The following is a 22,506-nucleotide window of genomic DNA, read 5'->3' as shown; positions in this document are numbered from 1 at the left end:
CCAGGGAACAACTCTTCTCCACACCCCACTGGTCTGAGGCTGCCCGTGTCCCCCAGGGCCCCCCCGGCCACCACCGTGTCCCTTGGGCTGGACGTCCTCCCACAGCAGAGCAAACAGGGATGCGGAAAGGGGGGAAGGAGCCAGGAGTGGAGCTCCCCTGGGCCAGAGAGACACTTTGAAAGGAGAAAAGGCACAGGGAACACTGTTGGCAAGTGCCTAGAGACCAACCTCCCAGGTCTGAGCCACCCCCCCCAGTGTGGGGGTCACCTTGGTGCTGTTCCGCACACCAGCCACACCAGCACTGGGGCTCATTTTTGGAAAGCTGCAGCCTTTACATAACGCTGCACATACTTGCAACTCCCCCACTCCTGCTCTGCATAGGAGTGCTGGGCCACTGCCATGGGACCACCCATATACCCCCATCCCCAGACCACAGCCCCGCTCACTGCGCCCCCCGCAAGCACGACCCCTCCCCGGACCAGGCAGGCCCCCGGCAGCCTCCAGCTCAGAGCTTTATTGAGGTTTTTGCACAAAAAACACCAAGGTCACAGCATCCGCCAGCGGCATCACATCAGGCAGCCCCCAGCGCGGTCGGCACAGGGGGGGTGTCCCTCGTGTCCCTCAGCTGTTCTCGAAGCTGCCCCGCTGGTGCCACTGCTGGTCGCGCACGCGGCGCACAGACTGCATGAGGGGCTGGTTGGCGTCCCAGTCGTTCCAGTGCCGGTACTCGCCCTTCTCAAAGACGTGCTGGCGGCCTCGGTACCCGGGGAACTCGTAGCCCACCCACCTGTGGGGGACAGAGGTGGCTCTCAGCAGCGCTCAGGGGCAGCTCCAGCCCCCCCACTTCAGCCCATGCCATGGCCACATCATCCCCAGGCCCACACCCCCCCAGCCATGGTGCTTCTGGTGACACTGCCGCAGCCACCGAGCATCATTGCCAGAGCAAGAGTACAGCTGCAGAGCCCGGCTGGGAAGTGCCATCGTGCTGGGAGGTGACAGACAGCTCAGGGCAGAGAAGGGACCACAGTGTGTCAACTCCACCATTCCTGCAGCGGTGTCCTGCTGTTTGGGGCAGGACAAGGAGCCATCACACAGCCCAGGGATGCTGCCCTGGTCCCCATCACTCCCTGCGGGCCAGGGCAGGTGGCAGAGGACACGATGGGTATGAGCAGCATCACCGGGACAGCTGCCCTGTCCCTGCTGTAGTGGCTGTGCCAGGCACCCCTGCCACCACACTGCAATGTCATGGGACAGGACCTTGTCACAGCATCCCCATGTGCCCTCAGTGTCACTGTCCTTACGTTCCGTTCAGGGCCCTGACGCTGGCCACGCGGTCCTGGAAGCCGTGGGCCCAGAGGCTGGGGACGTCATCGTCCACGATCTCCATCTTCCGCCCCGTGTAGCCCGTGTTCTCAAAGAGCTGGATCTTGTGGTCGGGGCTGTCCTGGGGGGGAAGCAGCATCAGGGGCTGCCCTGTGTGACCCCAGCCCCTCAGACCCCTCGCCCTGGCAGGTCCCATCACTGCAGCCACACAGGGTGTCCCCAGGGGCACAGACACCCTGGCACATCTACTACTCACAATCTGGAGGGGACGGAGGGACATCAGGCTGTCGCTGTTGTGGCTGTTGGACCAGGAATCCCAGCGCGGGTAGTCGCCCTTCTCCAGCACAAACTGCTCCCCGGCGAAGGCTTGGCGCTCGAAGCCCACCCACCTGTGGGACCAGGGGGCTGGGGGTGGCTGTGCTGTCCCTGGGGGAGCAGCCCAGCACGAGGCAACGCTGCTGCTCCCCGGGAGGTGGGGGATGCTCTCCCTGCACCCCCAGCCCTGCGGCGTCCTCCGCAGCCCTGACTTACGGGCCAGCCTCCACCTGGATGGAGCCCACCTTCTCCAGCTCCCGCTCCGTGATGCTGGGCAGCTCCTCCGTCAGCTCACACTTCTTCCCCTGGAAATTCTCCAGCTCATAGATTGTGATCTAAAGGGGGGAGAGACGCTGTCGGCTGCTCCTGCAGCCACACTGTGGGGGAAGCGCCCTGTGCTGCTGCAGGACTCCCCTTGGCAAACGCAAGGAGCAGCAGAGCAAAACGCCCCGACCGCGGCCCCTCCATCCCCGCTGCCCTGCACCGACACGGCTCCTCTCCAGCGGCAGAGCGGGGTCCTGCCACGTCCCCTGCCCTGGCAGACGCCTCCCAGGCTTCGCTCCACATCCAGCTACTGGCCAAAGACATTTGCTTGGTAAAACACAGGCTGATATTTCATCCATGGCAGGCTGAAAACAGCATCTAAAATGCAGAAGGTTTGTGCTAAGAGATCTCAGGGACCATGGTCTCCTGCCCCCAGTCATGGCCCATCCTTTCCTTCTCGCTGCTCCCCTAGATCCATTAATACCTTCCCCTGGCTTGGCACAAGCTCGTTTTTGGTGTTTTCCTCTAAATGCTGCCCGTGCAGCGACCGCGGTGCCTCCCTGGGAGCTCCCGCTCCCGCAGAGCTGCAGGACGAGCTCAGGGCAGTGCCAGGGGCTGCAGGGACCAGGGCGCCCGGCACAGCCGGGGTGGGCACGGCAGCCAGGCCGGGCACAGGCGTGGCAGGAAACCCCAGCCCAAACGGGTCCCAGCCAAAACCCCCAGTGCCCCAGCCAAGGGCACAGCCTCCTGCAGACACTGTGTGGTGGGGGCGTCAAGGGATGGAGGTGGCACTCATGGTCCTCGGGAACCTCTTTCCACCTCAAATCAATCAGCAGCCCAAGCTCCCAGCACTTTTAACCCTGTTTGCAGGATCTTCTCCCACCTCCAGCCTTCCCTGGCCAGGAGCAGCTTTGCTTGGTTTCCCAGGCTGCAGCCATTCCAACACCCGCAGCTGATTTACCTCTAACCACAAGCTTAAGAATTATAACCTAAAAAAATATATCAGGAGTTTCACTGCTCAAACGTCCAGCCGATCCCCGTCATGACAGAATACTTTATCTCCTGGATTAAAATGCTGCGCAGCTGCACATGAGCCCAGCAGTAAATGTCCTTGGCAGCCACAAACGCAGCGAGCAGCGTCTCCTCCTGCCAGGCAGCAGCAAATCCCCCAGACGAAGCCTCCGTCCCCAGCCCGCACCGCTCAGCTTGGCAGACAAGGAGCAGATTTATCAGCAATGATACCAACATGCTGCTGCCTTAGGAGAGCCGGAGGCCACCTGGTTCCCCAGCACAACCCGCAGCGCTTTGACACCGGTGCCTGGTGCACACACGGTGACCTGTGGCATCACCCAGAGTCCGTCTGTAACCAGTTCCCCCAGTATACCTTGTAATTGGCACCTTGCTCGCCAGCACCCTCCCCAGTCGCCATCTGCTCGGGGGGACTTTGCTGCTCAGTCATTGTGCCTGGAAAACCCAAATCGCAGGAGGTTAACACAGCATCACTTCATAATGTAAAGGCTGACACCTCACATAAAGGTACTTGATAAAATACAAGAGATGAGGCTGGCTTGGGAACAGGCAGCAGCGAACACATCTCCCCCCAGGGCAGCAGCTGTGAGTCCCAAGGATGTCCAGGCTGGAAGGAAACACCCGTTATCCACCCCCTCCCTCTCCTGCATCCTCATCCAGGCATCATCCTGGGGCCAGAGAGCCCATGACCAAACCAAATCATCTCCCAAGGGACCCGGGATGCTGACCCTGGGCAACTCACCAAGCTGCTCACTAAGCTTATTTCTAAAAGCCTGCCCTTTGTTTTCAGCAGGAATTTGCTGGGTTTCAGCTTCCAGCTGCCGACACCTGTCCCCAATAACATGAAGGCTGATGGCTTCCTGCATCCCAGGGGACAGGACCCGCCTTGGCGGGGGGTGGCAGCCAGAGCCCCCTTCTCGCTCTCCAGGAACATCTCTTGAACAGGAAACCCTGGCCGAACACACCTCCCTCCTCTGCTCTCCCCACGCAAATGTGAGGGGCTGTCCAGAGGTTAATAGACGAATAAAAGGCACCAAGATTGACCAGCATCCTCAACCAAACCCCCGCAGCACCACCTCTCGCCAAGCATCAGCAAAAAGTTCACTATAGCAAGACCTCAATTCAGACACGTTAATTCTTTCCTAAAGCCCCTTGCAGTCCAAGCCGTGCTGCCGCTACCTCTCCCGGCGCGGTTCCGCTCTGCCGGCGGCGCGGCCGGCCCGGCTATTTATGGGTTGCTTCTGAACAGAACAGCACATTATTGGGATGCTGATACAGCAGCTGCGTCCACTGAATTCCATCCATGAGATTTCATCTCAATAGCGCGGGCTCGCAGCGTGCTGTGCAAACCTTAGTCAGATTTCTCTCGGCTGTCCCTTAAAAATGTGCCGCTCGATTTCCAGAAGATTAACGGCGAAATTCACGTCAGCACGTTCACGCTGCTTCTTGCCAGGTTCTCTGGAAAACTCTCCCATCAGCTGTTAACGGGAGGGTTTCACCTAGAAGCCAAGCCCTGCACAAAGCGAAAAAAGAGAAGAAAAGGCAAAATATTTACAGCTTGTTTGGGCTCCAACACAAGATGAGACACAGGGCCGGAGTCAGGTCTCGGGAGCACTGGAGGCAGGTGGTGCTGCAGAAGAAGAGCAGGACCAGCACCCAAGATTCGGGTTCTTGCTTCAGCTTTGGCCTTTCCCAGGATCATCTCCATCGAGTCTCTTCTTCTTTGCACCCGTCTCCCTGCCCAGAACAACCAGTGCTCATGGTCTGGAGTTCAAGGAGACCAATGTGGTCTCGTACCTGGGTTAATCCATCAGAAGCCCGATCTGACGGGGGAACGGGCAGCCCTGCGGCACCAGCGGCCGAGCCGACAGCGTTTCACTGCGCTGGGAGTGATCGTGATTCCCTCTTCTCCGGGAACACTGAGCTACACCCAACCATGCACATCTCCATTTACCGCGGTTCTTACAGGGTTTGGTACCTGCTCTTAGTGTCTTGAAACTAAGAAATCCCACGTGAAACATTTACCAAAATTGCCAAAAAGCTACTCCAGCAGGACAAGCTGGAGGAATTTGAAGTTTGTCTGACTGGCAGATGGCTGCAAACCTGTCCTGGCCGCACCAGCACCCACATGTGAACTAGCAAAAAGTCAGCACCAAGAGCTGCACGGTGCAGCTCAGCAGCAGCCGTTGTCACCAGTCAAATGACATTTCGTACCTACAAAGAGCCCAGCATGGACAGCAGTTTGATTCAGTCTGTTTGGTGCATTCAGCTCCTTCTCACAGTTACGTCTCGTCTTTGGATACAGAATTCAACACTGCAACACCAGTGGCCTAATGGACAAGGCACTGGGCTCCTAAGGCAGGAATAAGTGAGGAATAGGGGGCAAGACAAGGGCAGCAGGTCTGCCCAGGGCTGAATAAGAACTGTGCGACTCAATGTGCAAATGCGCCTTGCAAGCAGAAATAACTACAGCAGTGTGGGAGGAGGTGGTCAGAGGTGACAGCGTCACCCTCCACCAAAACCAAAACCGCTCCCCTAAAGCGAAAGAGGCTGACAAAATGAACGTTCCCTTCCAAAAGTGAACAGTAGCCTCAATACACAACTTTGATCCACTGAGGAAAATGCTACTGCCTCTTGGGACCAAAGCTAAAGGCGGGGGAAAAAAACTGCTTTAAAGCCTGAAATCAGTATAGATGACTCTTTCAACCAAAATTCTATGACACAGGAAATCATACATATATATATATGAGCTACGAGCATTACAATAGCAGACTAGAAATACAAAATCTTTCTCACCAGTCGGTTCCTCACTAGCGTCCCCATTACCCTGAGCTCAGTGGCTGCAGGGCCCAGGAATCCTTTCCCAGAGCTGGCACATTGATAAGGCAATTGCAAAAACATGACAGAAGGGGCACTAGATATCCGTGATCTGTCTTCCTAACAGAATTCAATTTCCGTTTGCTGTCAGCCTCTTAAATCCCTCTGAGAAATGCTGACAGCATGGTGTTAGAAAATGGATTTTTCTCTTAATATCTGGTAAAGTTAAACTTGAATTGTAATTGTACAGTACAATACACAACGGCGAGAGTATCTTTATTACTTTGGAAACTATGTAGTACAAGATATTTTCTATAGCACAGGATATCTATTGTGACCTGCACTCACATATTCTATAAGGCTACGTGGGACGTTTGCCAAACCTGCTCTCCCTTCTGACACACAGTCACACCGTGGGCAATGACACTGTAGTGTCACCACCAGTATTTTCATAGTAAGGGGAATAAAGGCATTGAGACAGAAGAGCCTTTAACTGGGGTGCAGACTTTTAAAGCATTTTATTAAAACTATTTACTAATTATCTTAGAGCTGCCCTGATCCCCGCTACGTTGGTATCAGCTCTCCAGGACACCAAACCATGTCCCCGGGATCACCCCTCGGCCAGGAGACACATCTCCGCATCCGCACAAGCACCGAGGCTCAGAAACAGATGCTGGTTAACAGATTGCGTTTTTAAGTTTGACACATAGTGCATTTAACAGTTTGCCAATAATTGTTTGCAAACAAAGAGGGTAAAGCAAACGTCTGTGCCAGCAAAAAGGTGGTGGGGTCAATACCGATAATACTTTCATAAGGAGGTTCCAGGCTCGAGAGGCTGAACAACAGAACTGTCGCCTCTTTCTCTGCAGGAAGTAAAACCAAAGCAGGGGGACTTGGAACAGCTACGAAACTGCAAGGACTCCAAGGAAAGCAACACAGACCCTAAAAAGGTGAATTCGCAACCAGAAAAAAGGAAGGAACCCACAACCGGGGATTCCAATCACAACAGAGTAGCCATGTAAATCCCCAAACAACAAACTAAAACAGGAGGAGGATTTCTGCTAATAATGAGAGAAAAGTGCAGTAAGAAGTATTTCTAAGTGCCACAAGCCATGTACTTTCAGTTTTAAAAACATTACTGATGCGGCTTTGTAAGCAAAGGGAAGAAAGCTGAGCAGCTGTAAAGGAAGGGATGAGGCCGCTGGGTCCCCAGCACCTTCGTTATTGCTCAGACACCATTAGGAGAAGAGTTAAAACCTGCTCTAAGGCAGGTTCCAGTGAGTAATGAAAAATCACACCCAAAGAAAGTGCTGAAGCTAAGGGCTTAAAATATATATATATATATATATATATGTGTGTGTGTGTGGCAACAAAAGTGTAAGAAATTCAACCATCATTATTTGGAATTAAAATAGAATTATATAAAGTGTATCACACTATGGTCTGTCATTTAAGAAATAATAACATATTTATATATCTTTTATTACATAGTGACAACCTGAAGAGAAGGAAGTAGATATTTAATCCATGTACAATATAAAGAACTGATAGAGCAGAAAAGACACTTTCCCATTCAACAACATTCTAAAGATGCTTTTTAATTAGACATTTAAGCATTAAACATTTTTCAGTAGTAGGTTAAACTACTAAATACAGTAAGTTTCAGTGCATTGTCCAAGCAGACGTGGAAATGCAGACACATTCAATGGGCTTTGTGGAAACCTCGTCTGAATCCCCTCCGTTCCCTCAGACCCAAACACGCAGGTACAGAGTTTCTGGCCTTCATTTATTAGACCAAAAACCAGTAAATCCTCTGACTGGTGGTAATGCCAACCTGCTGAATTCACTAATCAAGCCTGTGTAAATATTCTCGTAAGCAAGGAGAATTTACCTGATTTCTAGGCCTGGTTTAAGGCAAGCCCCACGTCAGCTGGGTCATGGTCACAAAACCCTTTCGTCCTCCTGTCCCAGCTGCAGCCGCTGCTGCTCAGGGCTGGCCCGAGCGTGTCACACGTGGTTTACACCCCATGGTAAACCCAGAGCGCTGCCTTAAACAACACCCAAAGGACACATATGCAAAGCTTATCTTAAAGAGTTGCCTCTTCCACCATCGTCTAAAGAAAAGGGGAGAAGAAAATATGTGCAACGTTTGGAGAGGAGCTCTTTAACAGTCTGGTTGACTGAACTCAACCAAAGCCCATCACCCCGGGTTCAAAGCCGCTCGGCAGGAATCTTGGGTGATCATTTCTTACTTGGTAGCAGAAAGGGCTATAGAACTGTAATGGTGGCAACAGCTCTGATGTGAAACTGGGCCAAGCAGCACATAAAGATTTTTTTACATACGAGAAATGTATTCATTTCATCTCCGTTAAGTACAGGGAGCTGCTATCGGAACTAAATCTGGGAGAGAGAGATGCACAGATGGGACCTGTCTCCTGGCACGCTGCTCTATTTCCCATGAGCAGGACTAAGATCCACCTCGGCTGCGGCTCCTTCAGGAGAAGAATTGGCACGTGGTTTTGGCAGCAGGAGCCCGACAGCCAGCCCGGCGCGGTGACCCCGCGGACAGTGAGCTTTCCGAAATGCTCATCATTAACAAGAGGAGAATGAGTTCAAGTGCTGGTGCTTTAATACCTAGAGCTATGAGGGCAGGGGAAGGGCAATGCGAGGAGCAGCACCTGCTGCAGGAGGGCACCGGAGCCCCCTCTGGTCTCCATGTTGCTGCTTTCTTCATCGAATACGGACACGATGGAAAAACCTCCCTCGTTGGGCTACATTTGTAAAGGTTTACTGAAAAGAGCACTTATTTGGGGAAAGAATAAAGTATGCCTTCAATGGACATCTTGGTTGGTATTTCAGAATCTGTATTCAAAGATATTAACATATTTGAGATCGTAGTGATATTCATCACACCCGTGTTATGCATGAGATATCTATACCACTATTATAACGTCGGTTTTACCAAAAGAAGAAAAGTAAATCATCTGAGAAACTGAAGATCACATTTAGGTTATCCCACAAAATCAGCATAAAAATAAAAACTTAACCCTGGTATTTACAGATTAACGAATAAAAATATGAAGTGGGACTATCCAAACTGCTATTAAAGTGACATTCAACAATTAACTGGAACCCTGATATGAGTGTAACATCCTCCCTCTTCCCTTCCTTTTTTTGTTATAAAAACAGTATTTACATTTATTTTTTTAAAGAGAACTGGTTGACATTATTGCTTGATCCTTTTTAGGAAAGACATTCCAATGAAGCAATTATTCCACATGCTGACAAAACACAGAATATACCATTTCAAGAGTGACAAAAGTTAACATTTTGTTCATCTAAAAATTATATCCATCTGCCAGGTCAGCAGATCACATGTAAATATAAGCCAATCAAAAATACATTTTACAAAAAATAATCAAGTTTCCTTTTTTCAATATGGCAGTAAACATTGTTTGTTCTTTCACTCTCACCTTCCACAAACTTCATTCTAAATAGGAGCGTACTTTTTCACACCAAAAAAAAAAAGATAAATTTGATTAAAATTGTTATTTTCATAAGCAAACACAAAGCCCGGCCTTACACCTGACACGGCCACCAAAAGTCACACTTTTGAGCCACTGAACACCCGTGTCGTCTCTGCTGAGCAGCGAGGGGACCCCCCGGAGCACAGCGCTCCCAGAGCAGCCACCATGACCTTCCAGAACTTTCCAAAGTGACAAACTAAGAGCCACCGGTTCTTCTTCCAGGCAGGTCTAAAGTGACTGTCCTCCCACACCATAAAAGATACAGCTTTGTATTTGACTATGAATTTTAAGCAGCTTTCTCCACAAAACAGGAAGGCACCATGCACATAGCAGTTGAGGCAGGAAGCAAACAGCAGCAACATGACGTGTGAATTTTAAGTTCAGATGAGTTAAGGCTTCTGTTAAACTTCTTTATCTTCTTTGCTATCTGGAAGGAAAAAACAGAAGCAATGGAACTGAAGCAATGATAAAACACAGTTGTGCAGACAGACGCTGCTCGGTGTCTGTAACAGAAAAGCCCCACAAATACATGTAATTGTTGCAGTGTCATCTTGGTCTCACCCTTTTTAATGTGCTGGATGCTCAAGAGCTGCCCGGAATTCTGCTGAAGGTTTACAAAACATGGGCAAACCTTGGTTACTTGGTGAGAGACTCGCTCTTGCAGCACAGAACAAATGTTATTAAAATAAATTATCCGCAGAAAAATCAGTGAAACTATGACCTATGAATGAAAACTTCACTTCTACAAAAGCTCCTCTGCCTCATCCCAGAATTACTTTACATTCCTGGGTGAATCTTTCTATGAAAGTCCAGCTTAATGTTTCTGCTTAGGGAGTTGTTATACGGACACATTAAGGAAGGTTTTCCAGGTGTGTTTTTATCCTGCACACTCTCACCAAGCCCCTCTCCTTGGTGGACAGTACCTTTTCAGACCTGATTCTCATGATGGCTCTGTCTCTTCTTTGATTTCAGCTCCTTCAGCCACTGAGGAGACTTTTCTTCTGACCTAAGATATAAAAAAACCCACTCTTCATTATTTAATTCTGAAAACTCACTACAGAAACAAATATACAGTTTCCCCTACGGCCTTGGAAAGGCTTATTTTTTTCCACCGAAAGGAGTTCTTGCATCTTTGCGGCCCTGCAGTCTCACCTGTCCTCCTTCTCCACGCTGGAGGGCAGCAGCCTGCTACCAGCAGCTCCGAGCTGCAGCTGCGGCTTCGGGGATTTGAACAGCTGAGCAGAACTCGGCTCACCAGGGCTCTCAGACACTTGTCTTTTCCGCAGCTGGGCCTAAAAAGTAAAGATAAAGAGCTCCTTTTTAAGGCAGCATTCAGATATTTTTTTTAACGCAAACCAAACAACTCAGACTTATAAAAACAACAACCAAGAAATCCATGTCTGAAATCACTGAATACATTTCTTGTAAAGTTACGCAGTTTTGAAAGCATGTTTGCATTGCAAAGCAATTTTTTTTTCCCCCAAATCCCTTAGTATTTCTAACCAATAGTCAGGCATCAGGAAGTCAACTGCAAGGTTTTTCCACACATCACACCCACCCCAGCAGCATGGTCACCGTCAGCAGAAGGTCCTGGCCCCCCCCAGCAGCGTGCTCACCTTCAGCAGAAGGTCCTGGCCCCCCCCAGCAGCATGGTCACCTTCAGGAGAAGGTCCTGGTCCCCCCAGCAGCGTGGTCACCTTCAACAGAAGGTCCTGGCCCCCTCAGCAGCGTGGTCACCTTCAGCAGAAGGTCCTGGCCCCCCCAGCAGCGTGGTCACCTTCAGCAGAAGGTCCTGGCCCCCCCCAGCAGCGTGGTCACCTTCAGCAGAAGGTCCTGGTCCCCCCAGCAGCGTGGTCACCTTCAGCAGAAGGTCCTGGCCCCCCCCCCAGCAGCGTGGTCACCTTCAGCAGAAGGTCCTGGTCCCCCCAGCAGCATGGTCACCTTCAGCAGAAGGTCCTGGCCCCCCCCAGCAGCGTGGTCACCTTCATCAGAAGGTCCTGATCCCCCCCAGCAGCGTGGTCACCTTCAGCAGAAGGTCCTGCCCCCCCCCAGCAGCGTGGTCACCTTCAGGAGAAGGTCCTGGTCCCCCCAGCAGCATGCTCACCTTCAGGAGAAGGTCCTGGCCCCCCCCAGCAGCGTGCTCACCTTCAGCAGAAGGTCCTGCCCCCCTAGCAATGTGGTCACCTTCAGGAGAAGGTCCTGCCCCCCCCAGCAGCGTGGTCACCTTCAGCAGAAGGTCCTGCCCCCCCCAGCAGCGTGGTCACCTTCAGGAGAAGGTCCTGCCCCCCGCAGCAGCGTGGTCACCTTCATCAGAAGGTCCTGCCCCCCCCAGCAGCACGGTCACCTTCAGCAGAAGGTCCTGGCCCCTCCAGCAGCGTGGTCACCTTCAGCAGAAGGTCCTGGCCCCCCCAGCAGCGTGGTCACCTTCAGCAGAAGGTCCTGGCCCCCCCAGCAGCGTGGTCACCTTCAGCAGAAGGTCCTGGCCCCCCCAGCAGCGTGGTCACCTTCAGCAGAAGGTCCTGGCCCCCCCCCAGCAGCGTGGTCACCTTCAGCAGAAGGTCCTGGCCCCCCCAGCAGCGTGGTCACCTTCAGGAGAAGGTCCTGCCCCCCCCTAGCAGCGTGGTCACCTTCAACAGAAGGTCCTGGCCCCCCCAGCAGCGTGGTCACCTTCAGCAGAAGGTCCTGGCTCAGATCCCAGTGAGCATCTGCAGCTTCTGAGCTGCTCTAACTGCTCTGCCCGTGCTCACCTTGAGAGCAGAGTGGTCCATCCCTGGAAATATGGGCAGTCTCTGGGCATGGACAGAAGATGATCTCGTCGTGTGCTGTATCTTGTCTTCCTCATCAGAATCTTCCTGTTGCATAGTTTTCTTCTCTTCTAATTGTTACAAAAAAAAAAAAAGAAAAAGAGGCAGAGGTAAAAAACATTAGTCAGCAGGCTTCTCATTTATACCTTGTTTCAGATCTCTCCTTCCATTCAAAAATGTATTAAGAGTAATATTAACGCACCACAGGACTGCAGTCAATGTGACAGATCAAAGCAACAAACATACTCAGTACTCAGCAATCGAAACGCCTCTTGCTGACAGAGATGATGGGGCAGAAGACTCCTAATGTAATGAATGTTGCTGCTTCTAAACATCTCCACTGCTCACAGAACGTGAGATTTAATTTAGATTGGAAGAGACATCAGAAAGTTATGTGGTCCAGCCCCTGCTCGAATAGAATGAATTTGAAGGAGTTGATTTATCCTCTTTAGTGCTGTGGTACATAGGGATGCTAGAAAGAAAGAATATTTATGAGCATGTCTAGAATACAAACAATTACAGTTGCCCTTATCAAAACAATATGGGCTTAGATTGAAAAACCGTAGTGGTTTCTAAACTCAGTGTTTTCTCAGTGAACAACAACAAAAAAACCTCTTAAGGCAGAAGCCAAAGGAAATGGCAGCCAAGCTCTCCTTTCCCGTTCTCCTTTCTCCTTTCCCTGGTCCTTGTTCCTTCACTCCAAGGAACCAAGGGGGAGACGTGATGAGAGGATGATGCAGAGGTGGACAGAGAAGCTGCCGTGAAACCCTGATGCACCTTCAGGTATGTTATACCACCTGGAAATCCCTGCCCTTATAACAGAGTTGATTACAGCTCATTATTTCAGAGAGTTGAGGGATACCTGTGGAATCTTTAAACATCCAAGTGTTATCTGGTTCTTCTGTCAAAGAAAATCTGTTTTCAAACTCTAGCCCTCTGCTTCTTCTAAGAGAGTGGGAAACAGGAGCCCGACGGCGCCTCTTCTTGCTGAGCTGCACACGAGTCTTCAGCGCACTGGAGTCCAGAACGGTGGTTTGCTACAAAAAGAAGCAAAACCTTTACTTTCAACCAGACTAAAAACAAAAGTCATCTCATCTATGATTTCCCAACCTATTGTAACGCATTAATTCATTCAATTTAATTAAACTATATATATTTGCATGATTATTATTCTTATAGTTACTTAAAATGATATTAAAGAGAATTTATGATGAGGATGTGCTACATTGTGGCTAACTGGGTGCAATACTGGTTCTTTGATCTCTCTTGGCTGTGGATGGCTGATCTGCATGAATTATTTTCACTAAATTAATTAAAAAAAAAAACTGCAATAAATAGGATTTTGGTTCCTAGAGTGTTGTAAGAACACAGGCTGTGCTGGCTAGTACCAGGCAAAGGCCAGTAAGAAGACTTGAATCTAAAAAGAGCAATTAAGATAGATTCTTTGGTAGCAGAGTGCTGTAATTTCACTGTTCTGATGAGTTGCGGAATCCACAGCAATTTCAAGCTGCTCACCAGCAATCAGGACACTGCAAGTTAGTGTCATGGCATTCAGAACATTTCCGTGATCAGTCATTCCCAACACACCTGTCTCTGTGCACAACGGTGAGACTATAACATTTACAGAGCAAAAGGAGATGTAATTTATTTAAAGCAATTTGTTGTTAGAGATTTGCCTGTGCCCAGGAAAAGTGAGGCTCAATGATGTTTGCTTCAGAAGATGTGATTTTATTTCTTTTCGAGTGATTTCAGGTCAGGAATAAACTACTCATTAAAGCAGCATATCACCAGCTGTACTTAAGTTACCGATGTTGTAAAGAGACACCTTCAGCTGTCCAGGAAACAGCACAATGTGGGGCCAACTCCACTACCTGCAGAACCACTGATGGAGACAAAACGCCATCCACACTGTTCTGGGACACTAATGCTCCCTTTACAGAGCAAACACTGCACCTGGGATATCCTGCCAAAGGATTATTCACTGATACCAAAGCCAAGGTTGGGGATCTCCAAGCAGTGGACCAAGCGTGGCTTCTGCAAGATGAGAGCAGCCCCTGCTCTGGCAAAACAGGGGATTCTGCAGTTCCCCAGCGGAGAGCGGAGCTGGCCGGGAGCGTTTTCCAACAGCCCACGCAGGAAGCAGCTGGGATTTTCACAGCCAATTCTGCACCAGACCAAACTGCCTCCAGCACAGACCCGCTCGCATCCGTCCTACGTCTCGGCGAGCAGCCCACGCCACGGCACCTCGAGAGGCAAAGCGGCACATCCAAGACCTTCCTAGCAGCTGCACCAGACACTTAAGTCGGGAATCTTGCACTTACCTATGTGTCTGCCATTAGATATTATATAATAATAATAAAAAAGGTGTATCAAGGCACTGCTTCCTACATGCTATACTGAAAAACTGCAGTTGTGTTAGCGCTTTCAAAGAACACTAAACCTCACCTAATTGTGCACGGCTAGAAATTACTGTTCTTATACCAGCTGCAAGATCCTTAAGTATGAAAAAAATCCTTTAAAATGCAATTGTGAGCTACTACAGAAGGAGACCAATTGTAAAAAAGAAAAATATTAGCAAATGTCTTTATAGCCTCAAATCTGCATGGCTCATAGCACAGCAGTCACCGGCTATTTGTGTTATTTAATTACGTTTCTGATGTTCATGGAGCCATTCAACTCTTCTGTTACAGCTCACTGAGGAGCAGAAACAGAAATGGCAACTTTATTCAGCCATTAGCAGACATTATTTGAGGCCAACAACTTTTTGGCATCTCCCAAAACCTGAGCATTACAGGAAACAGAAGAACTTTGTGGTTTTCATCTTAAACTTTTCAGGTAGGAAGTCAGCTGGGAAAATTCAACGTGATAAAGAAAAGCCAGAGGAAGACTGAGGGCAAAGTCTAAGGAAGACACTGCTTTGTGGTGCTTAATGCAGGTAATAATTTAGTTAATGTAGGAACAGACGTTGTGTTTCCCATTATGGTAACTCACATCGATGAAGGAGAAATCGGTGGTCTTGCCATCCGGGTAGGTGTCCCCGACAGGAGGTAAATCGGTCCCGTCAGTAGAGTCCATGTCAGTGCTGGAACGGTCCAAACTCCTGCTCCTTTGGTCTTTGGAGAAGTCATGGTGATCGGCCAAGGAGGTGGGTTCCGTTTGAGAGGACAGGGAAGACGGGTGGCTATTTGGAGGCTGTTTTCTGGTCGAAATGACATCGTTTTCCGAGGACGGAGATTCAGGCACAAAGCTGCAAATTGAGGAAATGAAATCTGTGAGATTTCAGGGTGAACAAAAACATGCAAGCATAGTTTGGATCACCCATACATGGCAGACGATAAATGAAGGTAGAACTTAAAATACATTTCTAATTATAATTACAAATATAAATACAAAGCATTAAAAACATTTTACTGTCTATATTAATTTAGTCAAGGCCATTTGGCCTATTTCTCAAGAAAAACTGTTTTTCCAACATCTTTTTCTACCGTTTTAACACTAAAAAAGTAACATCCAACTTGTGTTCCACTCCCTAGCAGACTTGTTAAATCTATTCCAGTCCAAGCCGGTTTTGTCATCACTTAAAAAAGCGGTGATACTGCATCCTCACTGGAGGATGGAGTTTACCTTTCAAACCTTACTGCAGTTTGCAGATATTCAAGAACGATTTCTTCACCTATAGGCTAAAGAAGCTGTATAGTCACTGAAGCTGAGCACATAGCTCAGCCCAAGGGTTTCTCCTCGTCCCCCAGCCCAGGCAGAGCTCAGGGGTGGTGGAGGGGACGCCGCTGGCCCTCACCTGTCCCCACTGTGCCGCTGCTCGTTCCAGGTGCCGTACTGGCTGTCGGGCTCCTGCACCAGCGTGTCGGTGTCCTTGGCGTCCGGGGGCTGCCTGGAGAAGCACTGCTTCAGCTGGTCCTGCAAGCCAACAAGCGCCACAGTTCAGCATTCCTTTAGCTCTTGCCTAAATGATTAACAGATTTTAGTTGCTGCGGTGGTTTTGAATTTACCAGTTAAACCTGGTCAATGTAAAACGTGGAAATGGCTGTGTACTCAGCACGATTCTCTACAAAACGAGCTGTGCTTTCCTGGGTTCTAGAGCAGGAACTGACTCCCTGGTTTTAGTAACTCTATATTCCTTTAAGATTATTCTTACCTCAGGTTGCACAAAGTCTTTTAGAAGCACCTGTGCAAACAGAAAGAACTCTGCTGGCGACTGCATTTTATCTCCCCAAGCATACAAAGGGAACACCAACTCTACTGCTCTTTGCCTGGGTTTAATAAAAGGAGCTCTTTTTTCCCCAGCTCGCTCTTTGGAAGACGTTCAAACTAAAAATGATAAATAAATATATCAGCATAGTGCCAGACACTAGAAAGTCTTTGACAAATTGATGTGTGCTAATGTAAAGTTCAAACACAATGTACAGTGTAGCAGGACAGATCATGGTGGTTTTTCTGTGTTCTGTTCTGATATTTCATTTCCTAAGTCTTTTTATTTCATAGATTCGCCACTTTCATAGCAGGTAATGGGGCATCTAGGGACAGGGGACAATGCATCATTATTAGACAAAGTAAAACTCTCAGTTTGCAACACTCAAGTAAAACAGACGCTCAGTGTGTGAGTTACAATGAACGGAAGTTTTCTGCTTCTCATCTTCCAGATGTTCCCAAAGCCTGATGATTCACCTGTAGTAATTCTGACACTTTCTATATAAAAATACACACTTATGTCCAGGGGGAAGCTGAGTTCTGCCATTTGTCAATCCATTCCATTCACTGTGTGTTAACTGTGTCATTTTGGTTACAAAACTGCATCTCAAAGTTCAAATATATATCATGTCAGGTAGTGTTGCCTGAAACTGAGGAACGTGTGCTGATGAGTTTGTCTGCAATGCTGAAGTTTATTAAGAATTATCAAGCCTTCAGATGAGCAATATATTTGCACTTACATTCTTTCCTGCTGCTGCCAAAATGGCATTATCTGAGCTGTGCATGCTTTTTCCTTATGGCCACTGCTCCCACGATAACCTTGCACTTGTTATAAACAATGTCTCCCCAACGCAAGCAAAGTGGCCTTTCTGCTGCCCTCATTTCTGGTCCTAAGCTTTTTAGACTACGTTTCTAGCTAGAACCAATGTGAATAACTGCAAGTAATACAGATAATGGGCTTTAGTTGGAGCTGGTGGAATATATCAGCTTCCAACAAAACGGGGAAGACTGTTCTGTCTGTTGGGTCATTTTGTGTCCCTGCATTGTCATTCAGGGTATCGGGCAAGGGCCACTAAGGTGCTGCAGATACAGCTTCTACTAAATGTGCAACTTGTTCTGTGCGGGAATTGGCAACATCCCTGACAAATACACTGTATACGTTGATTACAAGAACGCAGTAGTTTGCAATGTGAGATTGGGATTGAAATAAAATTCATAATAAGCATCAAGTTGGGAAAAAAAAAGAGGTGGGGGTAGGAAACGTCCGGTGGTTCCTGAGAAATACAAGAGCTCACGTGCTCATGGTGAGGAGCTTGTACGTGTAATCCTGCGGTTTTCTAACCACCAGTCAGAATGATGAATTCCCTGAGAACGATACATATGGACCATTGTGTTTTATGGCTGAGACGCTTTTAGACACAAGCAGCTCAAATTAGGTCATACAGATATATTTGCATTTTCTGGCACTGACATTTTACTTGGAACAAGTTGGTGCTACAACAAAGAGCATGAATGAAGAACAAACTGGGATTACAGATCGAAAGCTTTAAAGCAGATTGGGAAAAGAATGCAAGACTTACTGAATGTATCAGTGGCCATTTCCAGCTCTGCCACAAGCCCATTACATCCCACAGTGCCCTGAATCACCTTAATTAACATGAAACCACAGAAGACAGATCGAAGGGCCCCTCCTATGGCCAAGCTGTGCTTATAATGCATCCTGTGGCACAGCAAGGTGAACTAAAACCAGTTTTTACCCAAGTACTGGGAGAAGAAAGAAGAAAATACTTTCCAACATGTACTGCTCCCAAACACCAACAGTTTCTGCTTCATACTTCGTTCCCTTGCCTAAATCCAAATTTACAGCTCACTTCTTCAGATGGATGAATATTTTTAAATAAGATCCTGCAAGACTAAGTAGTGACACATCTGGCTCTGCTTTCTGTTGCTCAGAAGAACAGATCTGCTTTGAATAGAACCCTTTTTTCCTGTAAGAGATAACTGCCCACCATTAACTCAAGAACCTTTTGTTAATGTCTGTGATCCATTCTCTTTCTTTATCCAACCCTTGGAAGAAGAAACCAAAGTTGAAAGAAGAGATGTACAACATAGGGAGCTAAGCCAGATCCAGCCATTTCCTAGATAAACAGAATATTTGTGATACAGTAAAACCAGACATTTCAAAAGGAAAAGGCAATAAAAGGAGGGGCCTGTGTCTTAGCACACAAACCCAAATAAACACCGCTCTCAATCCGGTATTCAAATGCTGTAATTCTCCATGCTTTGATCTTTAACTTCATAATTCTTACAACAGTAGCCAGGAAAAAAAAAATCAACTTAATTTTCATATGAAATAAAACAGCCAAGTCATATACTGATTTGCCTCTAGTTCTTCTCAAATGAGACATTATGATTATGCCTCTTTCAGTGCTCCTTTGGAACTATGCTGCATTTGACAACAGTCCAGGCCTGATTACTCCTGCAATTTCCAGTTCCTGAAAATGATGCACACACAATATTGGCCCTGCCAGTGCAAGAATTAACGGTAACTAAGAAGGAATGCATACATTAATGTGAAAAACTCTTCTGCACCGATATGAAATGAAGACCTGGCATATGAGGAATAGCAGCTGAAAGAGATCTCATGAGTCAGAATCTGCACAGACAGTTTCAGAAATAGCTTTGTTTGTAACAGAGACCGAGACACCAGACAGCCCAAATCACACCCCACAGCTCCAAATGCAAAAACTGGAAGTTAAAATCTGCTGCCATGAAATGAATATGAATAGGTGATTGCACAATGGAAGATTTGACCATCCACCTTGTTAATAAAAAACTCGAAGAGAAAAACTGTTGTTAATTTCTTGAAAAGGTTGTTGTTTTTTTCCTTCTTTTTTCCCTTTCTCCTTTGTTAATTTAAAGAAGTCAGAGGTTGGGTCAAATTGCCCATATTCAGAACTCCACTGCCCACTAGTGAGACATTGCACTTAAAGAGTTTACAAGTCCTTCCAAGTCAAGAAAACTGTCCCAATTGTTCTATTATTTCATAGCTGACTGCTTTAAATAGGATGTTGGGCTAGATGACCTCCAGAGGTCCCTTCTAATCTGAATCATTCTAATGATTCTAAGGATTACTACCGAAAGGTAAACAATATATTTTGGACCACTAACAGAATTACCAAGAACATACCACCACATCAAATCCAACCGAAACCCACCACAACAAGAGGGCCTCAGAAACCCTATAACTTTCACATCCCACACATGTTTTTTCTTCGCAGGTACCCAAAGAGCAAACAGAATGCCTGACTCGGTGGAATCAGCACCCATCAGTACTCACTATCCGGCGGATCAGTGCTGCCCACAAGGAGTAAGTCATAGCTCAACACCAAAGCTCCCGGTAGTTCCAAGCAGCCAGGTGAGAAGATTTACCAGCTCAGTCTCTAAATAAACCGCTGAAAGGAGCGGGTGTCCCAGTGCAACGTCCCCGGCCGACGGCAGCACCTCTGCCCCCCACCCCGCCCTCCGCACGGCACCCGCAGATAAGCACTTCCAGGAACTGGACGTTTTCTTTGACCTAATGGATGAGGAAAGTTAAGAGACCTCCAACACAGGCTCCACCCATGGACACAAGGAGGAGGTCCCCAGGCCTGCCAAACAAGCACAGCAATGCCTTCAACACAAGGAAGCGCTTTACAAATGCTGGAGACCAAGCCAAAGAGCAACGACAAAAGTAATTGAATTAATCAATCTCACAAACCCAAGGTCTTTTCACTGTGGCGCTGGCCATCTCCACTGCTGCCAGCGGGCAGAGCGGCTGCAGGGACCAGCCCCGCTGAACGGTCAGGAGGAACATCCCGCCAGCCCCGGGTCCTCCGGGATGCGGTGGAGGGGACAAAGAGGTTTCACGGGGCAAACTGGAGCACGAGCAGCCGCATGGGGAAACACAGGCGTGCCCCGACCGCCCCAGCCTGCGCCCAAAAGCACTCAAACGTCCTCCCACACAGCAGATTTAGCACTGTTATATCCCAAGGACCCACGCTGCTGTACTCAAAAAACCTTTAAATCATAAATGTTTAATTTTGCCATGCGCAGCGGAGTACATACCAAGTCCCAGGGTATAAAATATTCTCATAAATGATACCAGTCACTACATCCTCCCCGTTGCTATGCAACCCTGGACTGTCACAGCCATATGTGTTTTCTCTACCTCTTCCACTGGGATATGATAAGCAAGAACCAATTATATCCCTACTGTTAAAAGCCGACAGTGTTCACCTTACGTAACAGGGGTTGTTCGTAGAGAGTGACTGGTTTAATTCTCAATATTTTCATAGCTTCCCAGCTTGATTCAGAGGTCCCTTCCAACCCCAACCATTCTGTGATTCTGTGAATCCCAACCCCCTTCTCCCTACCAGGGGCAAAAAAGATGCAAAAAAGCAGATGTACATCTGCAGAAATAAGGGAAGGGCAAGTGTCTCAACCCGTTACTCAAGGGAGCAAATGCCAAGAGTGCATCATGAACAGCTGGTACCCAAAAGCAAGCGGGTGGCGAGGGCAGAGAGCACCCGAGCTGCTGTGCCCCGTGCACGCCGTCAGCGCAGCCGCGCTGCTTCACATCGCACCTCAGACCCCGTCACCTCGTCAGCCTCGCTGAAGGAAACCAGCCTTCGTCTTAGAAGCAAAACTCCCTCCTTCTGTACTGCATTTGAACTGAATCGAAGCGAAACTAAATCCATTGCATTTAACATACATTTAACATTGCATTTAACATACTGTGCGCATGCCTTATGCCACAGTAAAAGTATTTTCACCTTATTCAAAACACCCAGACTGTGTAACAGGCCTAAAGACTATGAATGAGCTGACAGGCAGGTTAGTGCAGAGCTGACAGGGACCCTCCTCGCCACACCAGCACAAAACATTCACTGTAAACAGCAAAACAGGAGCAAATCACGGCCAGCAAGTTCAATGATCTACTCAAGTACAAACCACGTGTTCCCAGCAACCCCTTTCCAGCCCAAACTTGAACCCCCGAGAGGTTGAATACTATCACAGCTTCCCAAAACTGGCATTTTCCACACCTTTAGGACACACAAAATGACTTTCCCTGCTTGCCAGTCTTTATCTAATCACTGGTCCTCCATTCATGGATCTTTTACTTGTAACCCCTGGCTATGCCAGGCCTCCCAGAGCCGGGTCCAGCCAAGAGACCCATGATTTGCAAGGCAGCAGCAGCAAAGACAGACCCAAAACCTACCTAAGTGACTCTGGCCACAACAGGGACCGTGGTCAAATTCATCCAGACGAAGTTCGTTTTGCCAGGAGTCTGGTTACCATCGTGCAAAGAAATCTCCTCACTAAAGCAGAAGTTAACCTGCTCGCTCCATTCAGGATTTCAAAGACATTTTAGAGTTTGTCATGGTTTTTTTTTTACACTCTGAAAATAGAGCTGCTCCAACCTGCTGCGAACACTCACCACGCACACCATGCGGTTACAGCGCGAGGCTGAAGACAGAGCAGAGGTCGGCTTGATGTGCAAAACACAGCCAAGAACCAAATTCTAAATATATCCCTTGCTAGGGCTGAGCCACGACAGTACATCCTCAGAGTGGGGAAGAAACCAGAGTGGAGGAAATAGCTGTGAATATCTTTAAAATCCCTCCTGTATCAATATATTCAGTTTTCTTTTCAGCCTGTGGCAGTCAAGCTACAAAGAAGTGAAAACGCAAGGATCCTGCCCGTCAGGAGGGTTTTAAGCCCAGGAACTCGCTCTGTCCCACAGGGCACCCGCAGCATTAATAAAAGTTGGCACCAAGAGTTGAACAGGATCCCTCAGCTCCAGCATTGCAGGAGACACAAGCCAGAACAAGCCTGGTTTATACTGTTGTGCGAGGAAGTGAATGTATTTGCTTTTTTTGAAAAGCGACATGCTTGAAATCAACACCTCCCACTTGAAATGCTTCATTTCACAGCTCTCCCGAACAGTTCATGTTTTTCCACATAAGACGCAAGTTAAACTTCAAACAAACATTCCTGGGAAAAAGGGCTTTTTAGTTTAAAGTCTGCATTTAAAAATGTATAGAGAGTGATAGGATTTCTTGACAACAAGTGAATAACAAGCATGCAGACTTTGGAGACTGGGCACTGCTGTTCAAAACAAAAATCTCAGACAATTTAGAAGTTGTTTTAGAAGAGAGGAGTCAAAATACACACACAGA

At 48.2% G+C, this 22,506-nt stretch overlaps 2 protein-coding genes across 2 annotated transcripts in view; both read right to left on the bottom strand.

Moving 5' to 3' along the window:
- Positions 1–621: 621 nt before the first annotated feature.
- Positions 622–3,361, bottom strand: CRYBB3 (crystallin beta B3; the record flags this gene model as incomplete). Its single annotated transcript, XM_080355467.1, has 5 exons — positions 622–787; positions 1,302–1,444; positions 1,580–1,712; positions 1,855–1,973; positions 3,287–3,361. 5 exons carry the CDS (start codon positions 3,359–3,361, stop codon positions 622–624), a joined length of 636 nt encoding a protein of 211 aa, XP_080211593.1.
- Positions 3,362–8,595: 5,234 nt separating this feature from the next.
- Positions 8,596–22,506, bottom strand: part of KIAA1671 — a gene marked incomplete at its 5' end in the record, with an annotated part of 47,140 nt that continues 33,229 nt past the window's right edge. Inside the window, 7 exons of the mRNA XM_080355091.1 lie at positions 8,596–9,702; positions 10,199–10,281; positions 10,428–10,567; positions 12,023–12,150; positions 12,942–13,116; positions 15,071–15,326; positions 15,876–15,994. Coding sequence (XP_080211217.1) covers positions 10,203–10,281; positions 10,428–10,567; positions 12,023–12,150; positions 12,942–13,116; positions 15,071–15,326; positions 15,876–15,994 — 897 coding nt within the window. The 3' untranslated portion in view covers positions 8,596–9,702; positions 10,199–10,202. The remainder of the gene's footprint in view (positions 9,703–10,198; positions 10,282–10,427; positions 10,568–12,022; positions 12,151–12,941; positions 13,117–15,070; positions 15,327–15,875; positions 15,995–22,506) is intronic.

Source organism: Nesoenas mayeri, assembly GCF_963082525.1.
Source record: "Nesoenas mayeri genome assembly, chromosome: 17".
NCBI classification, from domain to species: Eukaryota; Metazoa; Chordata; class Aves; order Columbiformes; family Columbidae; genus Nesoenas; species Nesoenas mayeri.
This window is presented reverse-complemented; position numbering and strand designations above follow the sequence as displayed.